The 16777-nt window shown below is 42.3% G+C and overlaps 1 protein-coding gene across 3 annotated transcripts in view; it reads right to left on the bottom strand.

Moving 5' to 3' along the window:
* The window catches only part of CDH13 (cadherin 13), a 1362211-nt gene that overhangs the window by 816813 nt on the left and 528621 nt on the right, over positions 1-16777 (bottom strand). For all 3 annotated transcript variants that reach the window (XM_078357844.1, XM_078357843.1, XM_008986283.5), the window contains one exon: positions 4483-4691. In XM_078357844.1, coding sequence (XP_078213970.1) covers positions 4483-4691 — 209 coding nt within the window. The remainder of the gene's footprint in view (positions 1-4482; positions 4692-16777) is intronic.

Below are 16777 nucleotides of genomic sequence, written 5' to 3'. Positions count from 1 at the left end.
AAGGGGATGTGGGAAAGGCACTGAACTGGTCCTGACTGTCTGCCATTCTGGGTTCTAGGCCCTGCTTGCCTCTAATACAATTGCAGTGGTGGGAATGAACATTGTACAGTCTTGCTCTGTTCCAGATGGTGAGTCAATAGAACCTACTGATAAAGCAGAGAGCTCCAGGCTGGGCAGTGCAGCTCATGCCTATAATCCCTGCATTTTGGGAGGCTGAGGCGGTACTTAAGGTCAGGAGTTCAAGAGAAGCCTTGCAAACATGGTGAAATCCCTTCTCTACTAAAAATACAAAAATTGGCCAAATGTGGTGGTGGGTGCCTGTAATCTCGGCTACTTGGGAGGCTGAGGCAGGAGAATTGCTTGAACCCAGGAGGCAGAGGTTGCAGTGAGCTGAGATTGTACCACTGCACTCCAGCCTGTGAGATGGGAGTGAGATCCTGTCTCAAACAAACCAAAAAGGAGAACTCTGGAGCCACATTGCTGAGGGCTAAGCCCCAGCTCTGCCACCTACTGAGTAATCATAATAGCACCAGTGATAACAGCTTCCCTTTGCATGTTGTGAGGATGAAAGACTTGAAGAAGCCCAGGTGTAGCATACAGTAAGTGCTATGTAAGCCTCAGGTGTTGGTCATTGCTGTAGCATCAGCTGAGTGCTATGTATTACTGCTACATGTATTGTCTCATTTAATCCACATGAAGATCCAAACAGGTCTATTATTTATATTTTACAAATGAAAAAAATCAAAGCTACATAGAGGCTCAGAAGGTAAAGCAATTTACTGCAGGTAACCCAGCTAAGAAGAGAAACATCTTGCGGACAGTCAGACATTTCCCTTATAGACACTCCCAACTATGCACATTGACCCATTCTTCAAAGTCCAGCTCATGGAGGAGTTGGAGACACGGACTCAGGAGCTAGGCTGCCGGGGCTCAAGTCTCATTTTCATTCCACTTCTTATTCATTTTGAGATCTTGGAAACGTCACTTGCCTCTTGTATGTCAGTTCCCCCATCAGTGAAATCAATAAACAGGAGATAGCAGCATCTGTCTCCAATTGCTAAGGAGATTACATGAGTCAGCGTTTGTAGCCCATGGAGCAACACCCGGCACATGGCTGGTGCTATGAGGACCAGCACAGCTCCCCTTGACCTCTCCCCTCTCCAAATGCACAGATCATCAATCACTGTTAGCTCCCTGCCTGGTACCCAAGCATGCATGCACACATTCACTTTCCCTTCCCAACAGGGGCTGAGCTGACTCAGGCACTCACTGATTTCCCTCGCTAGCAGCTGGCCTGCTTGGCTGCACACAGTAGGACTGAAAAAAAAATACCAACTACACATCCAGTGAGGTCTGTGCTCTCTTCAGAAGATTCGTTTACCATCTATTTTGTTTTCCCTTTATTTTCTTTTTCTTTTTTTCCTTTTTGGGTGCTTTTTGTTAAGGACACAGCTAATACATCTTCACAAAGCCTGTTTTCAAACCTCATAAAATTACTGGAGGTGGGAGATGAACGCCCTGTTCTGCTGAAGTCTGGCAAAATGAAGGACGCGGCAACCTCCTCCTGCTTTATAAGAAGCAAACAAACACAGCCAAGTTTTGTTGAAAACACGTACAGACAACAGCAAGTGAGAAACAGCCGGGGCTCGGAGGAGCTCTGTCTCTGGACGGCATCTCACAGGAACTCGAGGGACCAACAATACATGGCTGAGTTTTCATAAAGAGCCAAGCTCTTCCAGCCCCTCAAGGTGGAGTCGGTCCCGATAACCTGCTCAGAACCCCTTCTGGTCTCTTTCAAGCAAAACACTACAACACTGTCTTTTCCAGATGAAAACAATGAGACGCCATGCATGATGAACAATTTCCATCTAAATACATTCAAGTCCGTGGGCAAACCCCGTTGCCATACCATTTACATATTCCTATGCAACACTGTTTTTGCTGTGCATCCTGGAAAATTTGTTGCTTTAGATATTCGCCACATAATGTATATCGCAGATTAGTGAGATGATGTGAAAATGGTCATGTCTAAGAAAGAGAAAAGCTTGCCTTTGTGGTGTCATGAATTTCCACACTGGTACGAATTCGCCAATATCCTGTGTTCTCCAAAACATCGCTGATACGCTGTGCATTCCTTTTACATTGCAACCCACCCTTAACTCACAGCTTCACAGAGGGGAATTGTGAAGTTTGTCCAGTCCAGGAGCGGCAAATAGATTCCATCCTCAGAAACATCACTAAATGATCAGTTGATAGCAGGTTCCAGAAGCACTGTGCTCAGGATACTCGGGCTAAGCCAGAGGTTATTAGCACTATCTGCCATGAGAATGGTGGCAGTAGGATGGCACGTGAGCCACTTATTTGCCATTGCAGGCTGTTTAACCTCTCTACTCTGCAGATAAAGAAGCTATATGATGCTCTCAAGATCACACAGACAGCACTGGCAGGAAGGCAATCCTCACATTGCCAGTTGTACTGTCTCTGCTCCCAGCTGTGTGACCCACGCTCACTCCACCACTGAACAAAATGAGCAGATCAAGCAGGGATATGGGTAATATGGCAGGTGAAGAAAAGGGATGTGAATCAGGGGCTGTGAAAAATTGAGGAAGACGAAGCTTGCAGATAGGAGAGAAGGCTAGGCACACCCAGCTGGGACATGCCATCATTAAGTCATTGTTTGGCTGGGGTCCTGCTGTGTGTCTTGCCTTCCTTTTCTCATGAAGGTGGAGTCTCTGAGCTCCTGGTGAAGGAGTGAGTCAGTGGTAAAAAAAAATGTCTCTGAATGGCACAATCAGGAAGCCTGAATGGCAGTTTGTGGCACTCATAAAGTGTAAATGTATGTGTGGGAGCGCAAGGATCAGCATGCATGTGTTTGCGGAAGGGAACAAGCATTGCTGCTTGGCAAAGGAGGAGCACCGTATGCAATTACACATACATCTAATACAGATATACCATGTATGTATGTATACACACACATATCTATACACAGTATAGAGACATACAGGTACACCATATACATTTATAGCACCATATGCAATTACACAGACATACAATACAGATATACCATGTAGATGTATATACACACATATATATACACTGTATATGTCCATATACAGTATGTGTATGCCTGTTTACACACACACACACACAAACAGATACACACATGCACACACACACACACACACACACACACACACATATACAAAGTCACCGAAGGTCATTGGGAAACAAAACAATAGAAAGGACATGAGTAGGCTGGGCAGCTTAGCTTTGAGATACCTGTGACCAGTTAAATGTGGGTGCATACATGTTTATATATACATATGTATAGACATATACATACACCACATACATATACAGCACCATATACAATTACATATACATAAACACACATACATATACTGAAGTTACTGAAGGTCACTGGGAAGCAAAACAAAACAAAACAACAGAATGAACGTGAGTAGGCTGGGCAGCTTAGCTTTGAGGTATCTCTGACATATTCAGTGTGGATGAATACGTATGTGTATACACGCACATATACCATATGTATGCATACATATACGCATATGTATATGCTACATATACCATGGTACATTGTATATGGTGCATACAGATATATAGTATACACACATGTATATATTTACATAAATATATACCATACACATACAGCACCATATACATACACATGGTATATGTGAATGTAATATATACATGTCCATATATGTACACATGCACACACATCATATATGTATAATAGCACTATATGCAGGACCATATGCAATTCTAGTGGGCCACTGTTTCTTGCCTATTCGCCATCCATTTCCCTTCCTCTGAAAACAGCTTCTTAATTTACTTAGAGTAACTACAATTATTTCATTCTCAGTCCATATGTTTTCAGGTGAATAGGGCTGACTCTGCCCTGGCTTCAGGAAAAGAGATGTGGCCAAGATGTGGCCAACCAGAACATCATAACCCAATGGACACCAGGTTTAGTTCAGGGGCGAGCATATGATCTAACCTATGAGATTCAATTTCAAGGTTTTGTTAGCATCCTCTAGAAGAGATGGTATCTCAGGTGACTTCAGACCAGGAAAATAAGAGGAATTGCTGAGACTTCCACACTGGGAGGCGGAAAGAGATTTGACCATATCAGTATATCTAATACAAGGAATATGGAACCACGAGATGCATTGGGATTAAAGCTGATGTCATCATTTGGACACCAGCACATGGCCATGCCTGAAGGCAGAACTATCCCTAAAATAGTTACATGAATTAACCCATGAACTATCCATAAATTAGTTACATGAGTCAGTCAATTCCCACTGCCCCCCACAACATTTTTAGAGTTGGGTTTCTGTCATTTGCAATAACAATGACAAAAAGAATCTTAGACATTATAATAAAGACCCATTTTCCACAAAAGACAGGCAGAACCTAATGTTCTCCTTGAACCCAAGTTATCTCAAACAGATGTGTTACCTGCAAGGAGCTCTGGACGTCTTTCCCCCCGACAATCACAAGTTCTGCCATGTCTTCTGCATGCGGGGTCCGTGCATGGACGAACAGAGTCCTGCCCACTGCAGTTATGTTTCTCAGGGCCACTAAGCTGCCATCACTGTTCACCTTGAAGTATGGGCTTGAGACCTCATAGCGTAGCTTGTCATTTCCCATACAGTCACTGAAGGTCACTAGGAAACAAAACAACAGAAGGAGCATGAGTAGGTTGGGCAGCTTAGCTCTGAGACATCTCTGATCTGTCAAATGTGAATTGCCACATAGTTCCCCACCCCAGAGTTCAAAACGCTGCCCTTTATCCCACAAGAAGCCGCTTGTACCCAAGTGACTTTGTGCTGGAAGACTTCACTCAATCGAGACATGCCCTTGACCACCTCACACATTCCAGGCAGGTGCTAAGCTCTGAGAATGCACAGTTGAGGGAAGTGATCTAATCCTGGCATGTCTGGGTGACTGAGCAGAACCACAGCGTGCTCAGGGGCATTGAGGAGAGCTGCACAGAGACAATATTCAAGCTGGGTATTGAAGATGAGCAGGAGATGAGATGGCCCTTAAGAATGCGGAAGACATTACAGGCTATTCAAAGGCACAGGGATGAGGGATAAATAGCAAAATGGATTCAGGGAAAGAGAATTAATGACATGCTTGGCTCAGAGGCAAACTTAAACTGTGGCAGGAATGTTGGGGATCTAGAAGGGAAGGGTGGGAATGAGGCTGATAATGTCTGGGAGACAAGTTGGGAAAAGCCAGCAAGTTAGGGTGCTTTCTGGTGGCCCTGGACGATTTACTGTGTGGAGAGGGTCAAGATAGGGTGTGTGCTCTGCTTCCAGTGGAAAGCAGTGCTTCTCAAGGATTGAGGTGCATCAGAATCACACAGGGTGCTTTTCTTTTGAGACAATCTTGTTCCATCACTCAGGCTGGATGGAGTGCAGTGGTGTGATCTTGGCTCACTGCAGCCTCTACCTCCCAGGCTCTAGCAATTCTCCTGCCTCGTCTCCTGGGTAGCTGGCATTACAGGCGCATACCACCATGCCTGGCTCATTTTTGTATTTTTAGTAGAAAGTGGGTTTCACCATGTTGGTCAGGCTGGTCTCGAACTCCTCACCTCAGGTGATCCACCTGCCTGGGCTTTTCAAAGTGGTGGGATTACAGGTGTGAGCCACCACGCCCAGCCCACAGGGTGCTTTGTAAGAATCCAGAAGACCCAATACAAAGATTGCAATTTGCATATCTGGGTTATAGGAAGTGGTTTAAAGAAGGGCAGGAAGAGAGGCCAAGAGAACCAGTTCAACCATTTCAGTGTTGTATCAAAGATGGCTGTCCAAAATGAAGGCAGTGGTGCTGGCGATGTGGAGAGTGGACAGAAGTGAACAAGGTTCCTGTCATGGAATGGCTTTACCATGTGTGGGAAGGAATGGGGAAGATGGGCCCCCTGCATGAACTACATGGAGCACATGGCATTGACACAAGCAGAGGCTATGATGGCCGATCATGCTCCCTTTGATGGTGATTCTGCATGTGGTACAAACTTCTATTACTGTGGGTATCATAACTGATTGTCTGTGCCCACATTTGCCTATCTGTCTTCTGCTGTAGACTTTGAGGCCCCTTGTGGGCAAGCATAAAATTGTACTACATGCATTCTGCTTTCTGCTGAACAGGCTCATTTGTTTAGTAAATCTTTAATCAAAGCATAATGTAGACACAGAAAAGTGCATACATCAGAATGTACAACTCAATGAATTTTTACAAAGTAAGCACACACGACTGCCCAGCACCCAGACCATAACATGACATATTACCAGTTCTCTCCTTTCCTGAGTAAAATTCCCACCCTCTTCCCCAGAGGCTGCATTATTCTAGCTTCTAATACCACAGATTGGTTTTACCCGCATTTGCACTGCATCTAATGAGATCATAGAGTACGCACTCTTTCCTCCTTGGCTTCTTCATTCAACGCTACATTCTGTGAGATTCATCATGTGGCTGTGAGTCATGGTGGTTTATTCTAATCACTGTAACAGTAATCGCTGATCACTATATAGTATCCAGGCTGCCATATATACCTTGATCATCATAGAGTATTCCATTATGTGACTGGACTGAGTCTATTTATCTATCCTATTGCCAATGGGCATCTGGATTATTTCCTGTTTGGTGATCCACATGCTGTTGCTAGGAACTTTCTCACATGCATCTTTTGGTAACAATATCTACATAGGTTCTACCTAGCACACTGTTAAACCCATGTAAATATAAGTTCATCTAAGCTCATCTACATAGGTCCTAGCACACTGTGAATGCCAAATAAATATCTGAAAATCGAAGCTTATATTTCTACTCTGGGAGGATGATACTTAGGGTGATAATAATCATATTAACTCATAATAATAGTGGATAATGCAGATTGAGCACTTTTCACATTCAAGAATTGGTGTTACACATTTTGCACACATCATTCTAATTAATCTTTACAATGACAATGAATGAAGTTCTATTTTGATCCCCTTCCCCCAGTTTCTCAATAAGGAAACCGAAGCTCATGGGGGCAAAGTTAGTGCCTGATACACACACGTTGTAAACGATATGTCAGGATTTGAACCCTGGATCACTTGCCTGTCACCACTGCATGTTTTCAATGAAGACAATACCTCATGAAGAATACAATCCTTCTGAAATCCTATCAAAACCTGAATACAGTAGTTCCCCCATATCCATGGCTTTGCCTTGTGCAATTTCAGATACCCATGGTCAACATAGGTCTGAAAATATTAAATGGGAAATTCCAGAAATAAACGATTCATAAGTTTCAAATTGTGTGCTGTTTTGAGTATTGTTATCATTGTTCTATTTTATCATTAGTTATCATTGTTCTATACTGTAAGATAAGTGTAAACTGTATATTTTACAGTTTCTAATTTGTAAATTAAAATTTAACATAGCTATATATATGTATAGGGCAAATAAGCATATATAGGGTTGTGTAATATCCATGGATTGAGGTATCCACTGTGGGTCTTGGAATTCATCCCCTGAGGACAAGCAGGGACTACTGTAGAGTGCTGTGAGTGCCCTTCTCAGTTCTGCTTTCATGCTCCTGCTCAGTCCTGAAGAGCACTGCATGGTGCCACTTGGTCACTCTGCAATGGTTCTAAGGCTTTCCATGGCTAAGTCAGCTTTAGGGCATCACTGCATGGACACACAAGTGGACTCTCGGGAGCCTGCAGTTCTCAGACACTTGCTCACTTTCTCTAACTATGTTGGTAGCCAAGATTAATGGAACATGCTCAGTTTCAGTTTTTGGAAGTGAACTATGAAGAAGTAACACCAAGGGTGCTTTCACTGTCATTGCCCATTTGTATTCATCCACTGGAGGCCAATTACTCAAATGACAAGGCCTGACAGGAAATTACTGTTTCAACTGCCAGCATGAGGTTCTAGCCCTAACCCTTGAACAGGTTCCAAGTAGACAGTCTCAGTTTGGGAGTGAATGGGGTAGAGGGAAAGGTATATGAAAGTTTGTGGGGTTCTAGATTCGCAGCTAAGGTCCTTCTTCCTACCCTTTCTTCCTTTCATAAACGTTTACTGAGAACCTACATCATGCTAGATGCCAAGGTTATAACATCGAACAAACACAGGCACAGTCCCTAGTTTGAAGTCTAATGTGGAAGACAGATATTAATTTAATACTCTTATAAGTAACAGGGGACCTACTGCAGGCAGAGAAAACCACAACATATGCAAAGGTACTGTGGCATCTACAGAACTGGAAATAAGCCAGTTAAGATTGGCGCACACAGCAAGGGAACAAGCAAGGAAGTGAGAATGGAGATAAGCCGAGCCCAGGCAGTGTGGGGTACTGGGGGCCACACAGCCCTGCTCCTTGGAGGAAGCCTTGGATTCTCCAGTTGCAACTATAAGACTAGGTTTTCTCCACCTGAGTCTCATATAACTACAGATCTTCATTGCAAAACAATACTTAGCACTCAAGGTCCTCCATGTCTAGGCTGTCCATCAGGCTCCCCTCTGCCTCTGTTTTCACTCCATGCATCACACCTCACCCACTCTTGCGTCTCCCTACGCTACCATCCCACCGTTTGTGTGCAGTGCTCCTTCTCTGCAGAAGGCATTTCTCACCCTTTTCACCCTGTTAACTCTAGCTCATTCTTCAAGATTCAACTGAATCAACTTCTTCAAACATTCCCTTTGTGTTCCCACAGTTTCCTGCAAATAGGACCTTTTATATCATGTTATAGCAACATGTCCATATTAAGCATTTGGTTTTTGCACCAGAAACAAGAGCAGAAATGGAGTCTTGTTCTTTCATTCATCTTTACATCTCTGGCAATGAACAGAATGTTTTTCCATATGGGAGGCCATCAATAATAATTCCACTTAATTACTCTCCAGAGCAAAATGATGCGTTAGTGATGGTGGAGAATTGGGGGTCTCCCTTCTGTGCTGTGAGGAAGAGAGGCTGCCGCCAAGGCTGTGAATTGGGAAAAGAGGCCCCTGGTGACCTCTTGACTCTATTGAACCCAGCAGTGGTGAGTGCAAAGAAACCAAGAACTCAGCTATGCTCTCCCCTTGGCCCCCAGATCCCACGTGTAACCATTTATAATGGTGTTCAGCTTCTGTGCTTAGCTTTGACCTAGTTCATTGGTGAAGTCAGAGGTGGTGCGTTATCTGTCCCTGTAATGCCAGTAAAACTTGCATAGCCCTGAAGAATGGTTGAAATCAGTGTGTGCATACTGAATGAAGTGATGCTTAGGCAAACAATCATGGCATCTACTAGTTATTGAATGGTCCCTGGGTGCTAGGCTCTCTGCAAGGAACTGAACAAGCTGTACCTCCTTTCAGCCTCATAGTAATTCTGTAGCGGAGTTGCTCAACTTTTGTTTTTTTCTTTATCTACTCCCCTGAGGACTCTTTTAAGGATTTTTTTCTAATTGCCACTATTCCTATAAAATTTTATTATCACAGATATGCTCATATCTATTTAGGTACTGCATGTATATCTGTATGTTACATTTGTAAGTACAATTTTTGTCCTCCCCTTGAACCTATTTCACCCCGTTAGGGGAAATATAGCCCCAATGAGAATCCATAGTCTATAAGCTGTAAGTATCATATTACATTTTAGAGGAGAAGAGACTGAGTCTCAGAAAGACAGACTAACTGCCTCGTAGTCCCATATCCAGAAAGGCATAGAGCAAGAACTTGTCCCTGATCTGTCCAGTCTGTCTCTATAGCCCAAGCTCTGGGCACATCTACTTCCTAGGAATAGATGGGCAAGAGGAGAAAGGACAGTTGCTCCATTCTGGCCCCCTTGGGCATCTCACAAATCCCTTTGGGGTCATTACAGGTACCAAGTGAGGTCACACTGAGAGAACAAATGCAATTTCACCACCTGGCACATCATAGGCACTCAATACTTTAAGCACCCTTCCTGACCTTCTAAATCAAATACCTAATGGTTGCACAATTATGTCTTTGTATATTTTTGATACCACTTACCAACTCAGGAACAGGTGCTTTAGGCTATGGTTCTTTCTCAAGGCTGGCTATCTATGAAATCACCAAAGGAGCATTAAAAAGAATAACAATGTCTGCCCCCACTCTCTCCCCAAATTGTGATACAATTGTGCTGAGTTGGGGTCTGCACGCACTAGTATCTCTGAAAAGCTCCCCCTGATGAACCTAATGCAGACAAATCCAGGATCCCGGACCTTACATAATAAATCGTTTATCAAGGTGACAGCTCTCTACATTTCCAAACCATTCCTGGAAAAGAGTAGAGGTTGGGGACCTGGCATAACAGCAACTATTATTTCTGTTCTCCAAGAAAGCATAGTTTTAAGGGTAGGTTTTTAAGCCCTTTTCTATCCTGGCTTATGTGTAGGAGCCCTGTGACTTTGGGCAAATCACCTGATATGGTTTGGCTGTGTCCCCACACAAATCTCATCTTGAGTTGTAGTTCCCATAAATCCCATGTGTCATGGAAGGAAGCTGGTGGGAGGTAATTTAATCAAGGGGTGGTCACTTCCATGTTGTTCTTGTGATACTGAGTTCTCACACGACCTGATGGTTTTATAAAGGGCATTCTCCCACTTCACTCTGCACTTCTCCTTGCTGCTGCCTTGTGAAGAAGGACATGTCTGCTTCCCCTTCTGCCATGATCATAAGCTTCCTGAGGCCTCCCCATCCATGCTGAACTGTGAGTCAATTACATCTCTTTTCTTAATAAATTACCCTGTCTCAGGTATGTCTTTATTAGTAGCATGAGAACAGACTAATACACCATCTATATTCTTTACTCCTCAGTGTCTTTATCGTCTGTAAAGTGGGCATCTTCCTGAAAGGTACTATAATCCTTCTGGTATGTGTAAACAAGATAATGCAAGCCCACATGCAGAAAGCACTTAGGACAGAGCTTGGTGTTCCATGAATGAGGATGATCACCATTACTACCATAATTCTGGGCACTAAGGAAGCTACCCTTTCCTTTTCCTACACAGCTTCCTTCTTCCAGCTGGTTTTTCTACCTTGTCCTGTCATTCCTTCTAGTCAGGTACCTTGCCAGCCTCAAGCTGTTGCCATGGAAATGGTTACTATAGGCATCAATGCTAGGGTTAAAGGGCTGGGGTTAATGATTCTGATTCAAGCTCGCCCATCACTGAATCCTTTCACTTGTTTTGGTGAAGCTCTATCTACTTCACGTGAACAGTTGTGAAGGAAAAATGATATGAAAGGAGTGAAATTACAGTGCTCTGCCCATAATGGAATCAACCAAGGTTTGTTCGATATTCTCCAAATCGATCGTTAGTGAAGAGAACTTCATCCAAAACAAAGGCATGAGTTTTCCTAAAGTAATGGCACTGCGCTGTGAGCTTTACATTCAGGATTGCAATAAATCCTCATGTCGTCTTCACATCATCGCTTTGAGGTAGGACTTTTGTTGCCCTCTGAAAACTGAGATGTAGTGAAGTTGCATGTGTTATCCAAGGCAATGAATCTATTATGTGAACCAAGGTCAAAGCCAAACTCAGGAGTGTGGTTTCTGGTTCCCAAACCTACGTTCCTGAGTGCTATGCCATTCCGCCTGGGGGAACGTGTTCTTTCCTCTAGTGAGTTACCTTCCAGACTCACAATTTCATTGCTGCCTCATACCAAATTGATTATTTACTTAAGCTTTTTTTAAACTAACTGACCCTTTAGATTATAAAATTATTTGAAAGTAATCTTTATAATACATGTTGGATATGCCAGGTATTTTTTCTAATAAATATTAAAACAAATCTAAATAGCCAAATTAAAAAGAAGTAAGTTTGTCCTTTTATCCACTAAAACCTTCACAGTGACACTGGTTGCACCCTCTGGAAATGCTGGCCAGGACTACATTCCTCTCCAGCCAGCCTTCAGTTAGACAAATTCATGCCTGGATCCAACCTACTCAGGTTTATAATCCAGGAGAGCTCTGATATGTAAATATCTGGTAAGAAATAATGCATTTAATATAAATAATGAAGTCTTGATAAAAACAGAAATCCTAGAAAGGGGAAAATCTGAATTGCTTCTGTTGCCATGGCTTTGGCAATATCTAAAGGACAGCTCTGATAAATCAGAAAGCGCTGACTCAAAACAGAAACAAACCACAACATTCTCTTTTCCTTTTACTTCTTTCTCCTGGAAGAAGACTACTTTCTCAACAATTATAATCATACCTTAAATTCCCTATTAAAGACGCATCTGATGCCATCAACCCTGCATCGTTGTTTCATGTTATTGACTTTGTAGATGCCACCAAAGTGTCAGTGATTCTCAAACTTTTAAGTAGATATCGAGACCATATGTGTCTTGAGCACAGAGTTCAAAGACATATTTAAGGATAAAACTGAATAGTTTGTGTCTATGTTAAAAATTGCTTGTTTCTATAGAGTCAACTTCCTATGTGGCTCAGAATGACACTATGTGGATAAGTGAAAGGAAAGATTTGACTAAACAATTAAACTTGTGAACAAATATCAAAAACCTCTATCTGAAGCGGGGAATGAACTATCTATACTCTTCTGAACCTATGAATGACTTTCCTACAGAGTTTATCACAGGTTTAAAATAACTTCTTGAAAGCAAAAAATATATACATATAATATACTGTACATGGGGATTTATTGGAATCAATTGCAACATATCATTCCTTGAGATAATCTTTGAACACCCTGGGAGAAGAGAGGGGGAAGTGAAAACACCCCACCTGGGGGAAAATGCAAATTAGACAAAAGGCACCACTCAGAGTTTCAATTATGCTTTCAGCAGTGTTTCCACTCAAAATGTCCCTTGGGCTTAATGCAAATGTCACAAAAAGACAAACTTCAGCTCAGAGACAAAACCACAATGGAAATGGGAAGTTTGACATGTGAATTAAGGGGCTTAATCTTCCCGACCTTGACTTTATGTGTTTCCATTTCTTTCTTTTGAAGGTAGTTCTTGGGGATGAAAATCCAAAAAGCATAGATTTCTTACCATCTAAAAATGGATAAGGAAGCAAATTAAGCTGCATTATGATCCCAGGAAAAAATGAAATGCAGATGGATTTAAACTTATCTGCCAGATATAGAACAGTTCTGCTCACAGAGCTGGGTCTGAACTACTATTGGATTTTGTGCTGTTCTTGTGAGTGTGCTTGGGCCAATCTATAATTTATACACTCACATCTTATATCGGTAAATTGTCCTACAGTTTACATGTATTTGTAGAGACTTTGAAAATGGGTCTGCACATAACTTGTGAGGCCTTTTCATTGATGGTCAGATTCCACTTGTACACGTGCACGAGGATGCGTATGAATCAGAATTGCAGGCTTCGAGTCAGTCATCCCGGAAGTTGTAGCCCTCCCACAGACAGATATACATGGATCCACTTCCAGGATCTTTATACGCACACACAGATGAGAAGGACTTTGTTTCAGTGACGTGCTAGTCATAGAACAAGTCCTGATTTGTAGCATTTGCCAATTTCTATGGTTTAAGTACTCTACACATTGTTTATTTCAAAGTACCAATGTACCTTCAATTGGCTTGTAACTTTTCCAAAATTTTTACCGGTTCTCATAAGTACTTTTACTAGCTGTCTCCAGCACATCACAGAGACCAGGCACTGCCCCAGTGCAGCAGAATGTAGATTGTCTGTTCTGCCTGAGACTGGAGAGACCCAGCTATCCTGGTACTCCTTTCCAACTTCCAAAAACATAATTCAGTCCTTCTTCATCATAAAGGGCCTGCATATTGGTTAATCTGCAAAGTTTTCGCTGGGGCATTGCAAGTAGTGTCTTTCTGACAATGAAAGTAACATTTAATTCAGAAGCAATGGACAGACTCTTTCCAGGAAACAGACCGTCGCTTAATTGCTTTTCATCTCCCTCAGCATTCCACCGGCATCCAGAGTCACCAGCTTCCTTTTAAAGCATTCACAGGGCTTAGTCCAGCATCTCTTTGGATTGGCCCAAACAAGAGAAACGGAAAGCATTTCCTTTGGTTTTCCTGAACACTCTCATTTCTCCAGCATTCTAGTCAATCAAGCCTTCATTATGTGCAGTTCCACCCACTTTGGGTCGGATCCATGCGTGAATTAATAAACACAGCAGACAGCCTTGATGCTTTCTACTCTTCTGGTTCCTGAACACGTGCATTGGGCTTCTGCGTTCCATGTGTGGCCTAGAGTCAACACTGACATTGCAGAGCTTCTGTAAGGTTCTGGGAGTGTTCTTAAGCAGGACTGATTAGGAGTAAATTTCACCTCCAAAGGTTTTATAGAACTTGTTAAGTGCAGAACAAACATAAAACAGTCTTAATTCCATTCCATGCATCAGTTCCAACTTTGATAAAATAGAGTTTCAATTCTATCATGTCAGTGGAAGATCTTATAATGAATGATACAGTCAAGCCATCTTCAGCAGAAATCTGTTTTTTTTTTTTTTCAGGTAACTCTTAAGGGCTTCCTCTTGGAAAAAGACATCTGTTTTCAAGGGATTTTCTCTTCCTACCATTAAAAACTGAGCTCACATCTGTTTTCAAGGGATTTTCTCTTCCTACCATTAAAAACTTAACTATTAGCTTTGAATCTATTTTCTTTCTTTCTTCTTTCTTTCTTTTTTTTTTTTTTTGGTCAGGCTTATGTTTTCTTCTTGCCACAGATTCCTTAAAACATGGCAGGTTTTCCTGATAGAAGGCTGTGCATCATCTATCCTATGGTGGTTATAATCACTAGGAATTTGTATTTCAAATCGGAATTACTTTATATATAGCACAGTGCCTGACACAGTACATAGTCAACCCTGTTTGTTGAATGAATAAACAGCAGAACTGCAACTTGGCAGCTAAGCACATTTGAAACTCCCTGAACAAAACGAAGAATGATGGCACAAACTCCAGTGAAGATTTGAGTAAGTTGATTTGAAAGTCACCCATTCAGCGAAACAAAAATCAAGGATTCAGCGAGTTTGAGAATCACCAAGTCTCAGATTTACAGAGATCCCTTCTTGGTATTTCCAAGACTGGCACACGTCTCTGACAAGGCCCTTAGTTTTTAATGTGTATGGCAATGATGTGCATATGTCCTCTCTTAATGTACATCTCTAAGGTAAATTAATGGGACAGCTTTACTTCCGACAGCTTTACTCCACTGTAATTTTAAGAGTGCTTGGTCTTGCAGTTGGAATTGTCTAGAGATGTGTGGCCACGTGTCCTGGCTAAGCCTAAATTGGGAATCAGAGCCTGATTGTTTTTGACGCCTTGACAGTCTTGTGACTCCCCAGTTCTCTCTCTATTGCATGAGCAGATATACCTGGGAAGGAAGGGGGCCTATAAGGAAGACGACTTCTGCATGAGCACCTAGAAAGATAGGTATAACCAGAAGAAAGAAAGAGAGGAACCCAATATTGGTTTCCTAGTCCAGCCCTATAGATCCACAGTTCAGAGAAGAGAGCTACATGCACAACTCAAAGATTCACAAACCACAGACACCTTAGGTATTTTCAAGCACTGTTATTTTGTTTTGTAATAGCAAACTGTTACAGTCAGCAGCAGTGTGGCCCCATTTTTGAGTGGAGTACAGCTTGGCTTTGTTCTGGTAGAGAGAAGACTAGAACGGTGACAGGGTCTGCTGGCACCATGATCAGAGCATGGGTTTGGGTATCCTGGAGATAGACTTTTCCCACAGAGGGCAGTGGGGAGGCACTTCCTCCAAGAGTTTCCCAGGAATGTTAATCATTAAAAAGGCCAGAAGGATTGGGCATGGAAGAATTTGTGAATTCATGTGAGAGATCCCTTGAGGTCTTTCAAAAATAACCAGAATAAAAGGCCAGGAAGGAGAGTACGTTGAGGTCCTACAGCTATGCAGGTGCGGGGCTACAAGCCAGAACAATGCAACTACTAATATTTGCATGATCTCAGATTTGTCCAAATACAGTCATATGCCACATAGTGATATTTGGGTCAACAGAGGAACACATATATAAAAGCAACTCCATAAAATTATAATGGAGCCGAAAAAAATCCTACTGCCTAGTGACATAGCTGTCCTAATGTCAGCATGCAATGCATTACTCATGTGTTTGTAGTGATGCTGGTGTAAACAAATCTACTACACTGCCAGTCACAAAAGTCCAGCACACACAGTTATGTACCATACATAATATTTCATAATGATAATAAACAACTATGCTACTGGCTGATATATTTACTGTACTATTCTTTTTATTGTTTTTGTTTGTTTGCTTGTTTCGTTTTTTAGAATATACTTCTTCTTCTACCTGTTAAGAAAAGCCTTACTGGCTGAGTGTGGTGGCTCCTGCCTGTAATCCTAGTACTTTGAGAGGTCAGGTAGGCAGATCACTTGAGGCCAGGAGTTCGAGACCAGACTGGACAACATAGTGTGACCCCATCTCTACAAAACATGCAACAAAATTAGCTTGGTGGAGTGGTGGACAACTGTGGTCCCAGCTAATTGGGAAGCTGAGGCAGAGGATCAGTGGAGTTCAGGATGTAGATGCTGTAGTGAGCTGAGATTGTGCCACTGCACTCCAGCCTGGGTGACAGAGTGGGACCCTGTCTCAAAAAGAAGAAAGAGAGAAAGAAAGAAAGAAAGAAAGAAAGAAAGAAAGAAAGAAAGAAAGAAAGAAAGAGAGACAGAGAAAGAAAGAAAGGAAAAAAGGAAGGAAGGAAGAAAAGAAAGAGTTAATTATAAAATAGCCTTAGGCAGG

This window comes from Callithrix jacchus, chromosome 20 (assembly GCF_049354715.1).
Source record: "Callithrix jacchus isolate 240 chromosome 20, calJac240_pri, whole genome shotgun sequence".
Classification (NCBI taxonomy): Eukaryota; Metazoa; Chordata; class Mammalia; order Primates; family Cebidae; genus Callithrix; species Callithrix jacchus.
This window is presented reverse-complemented; position numbering and strand designations above follow the sequence as displayed.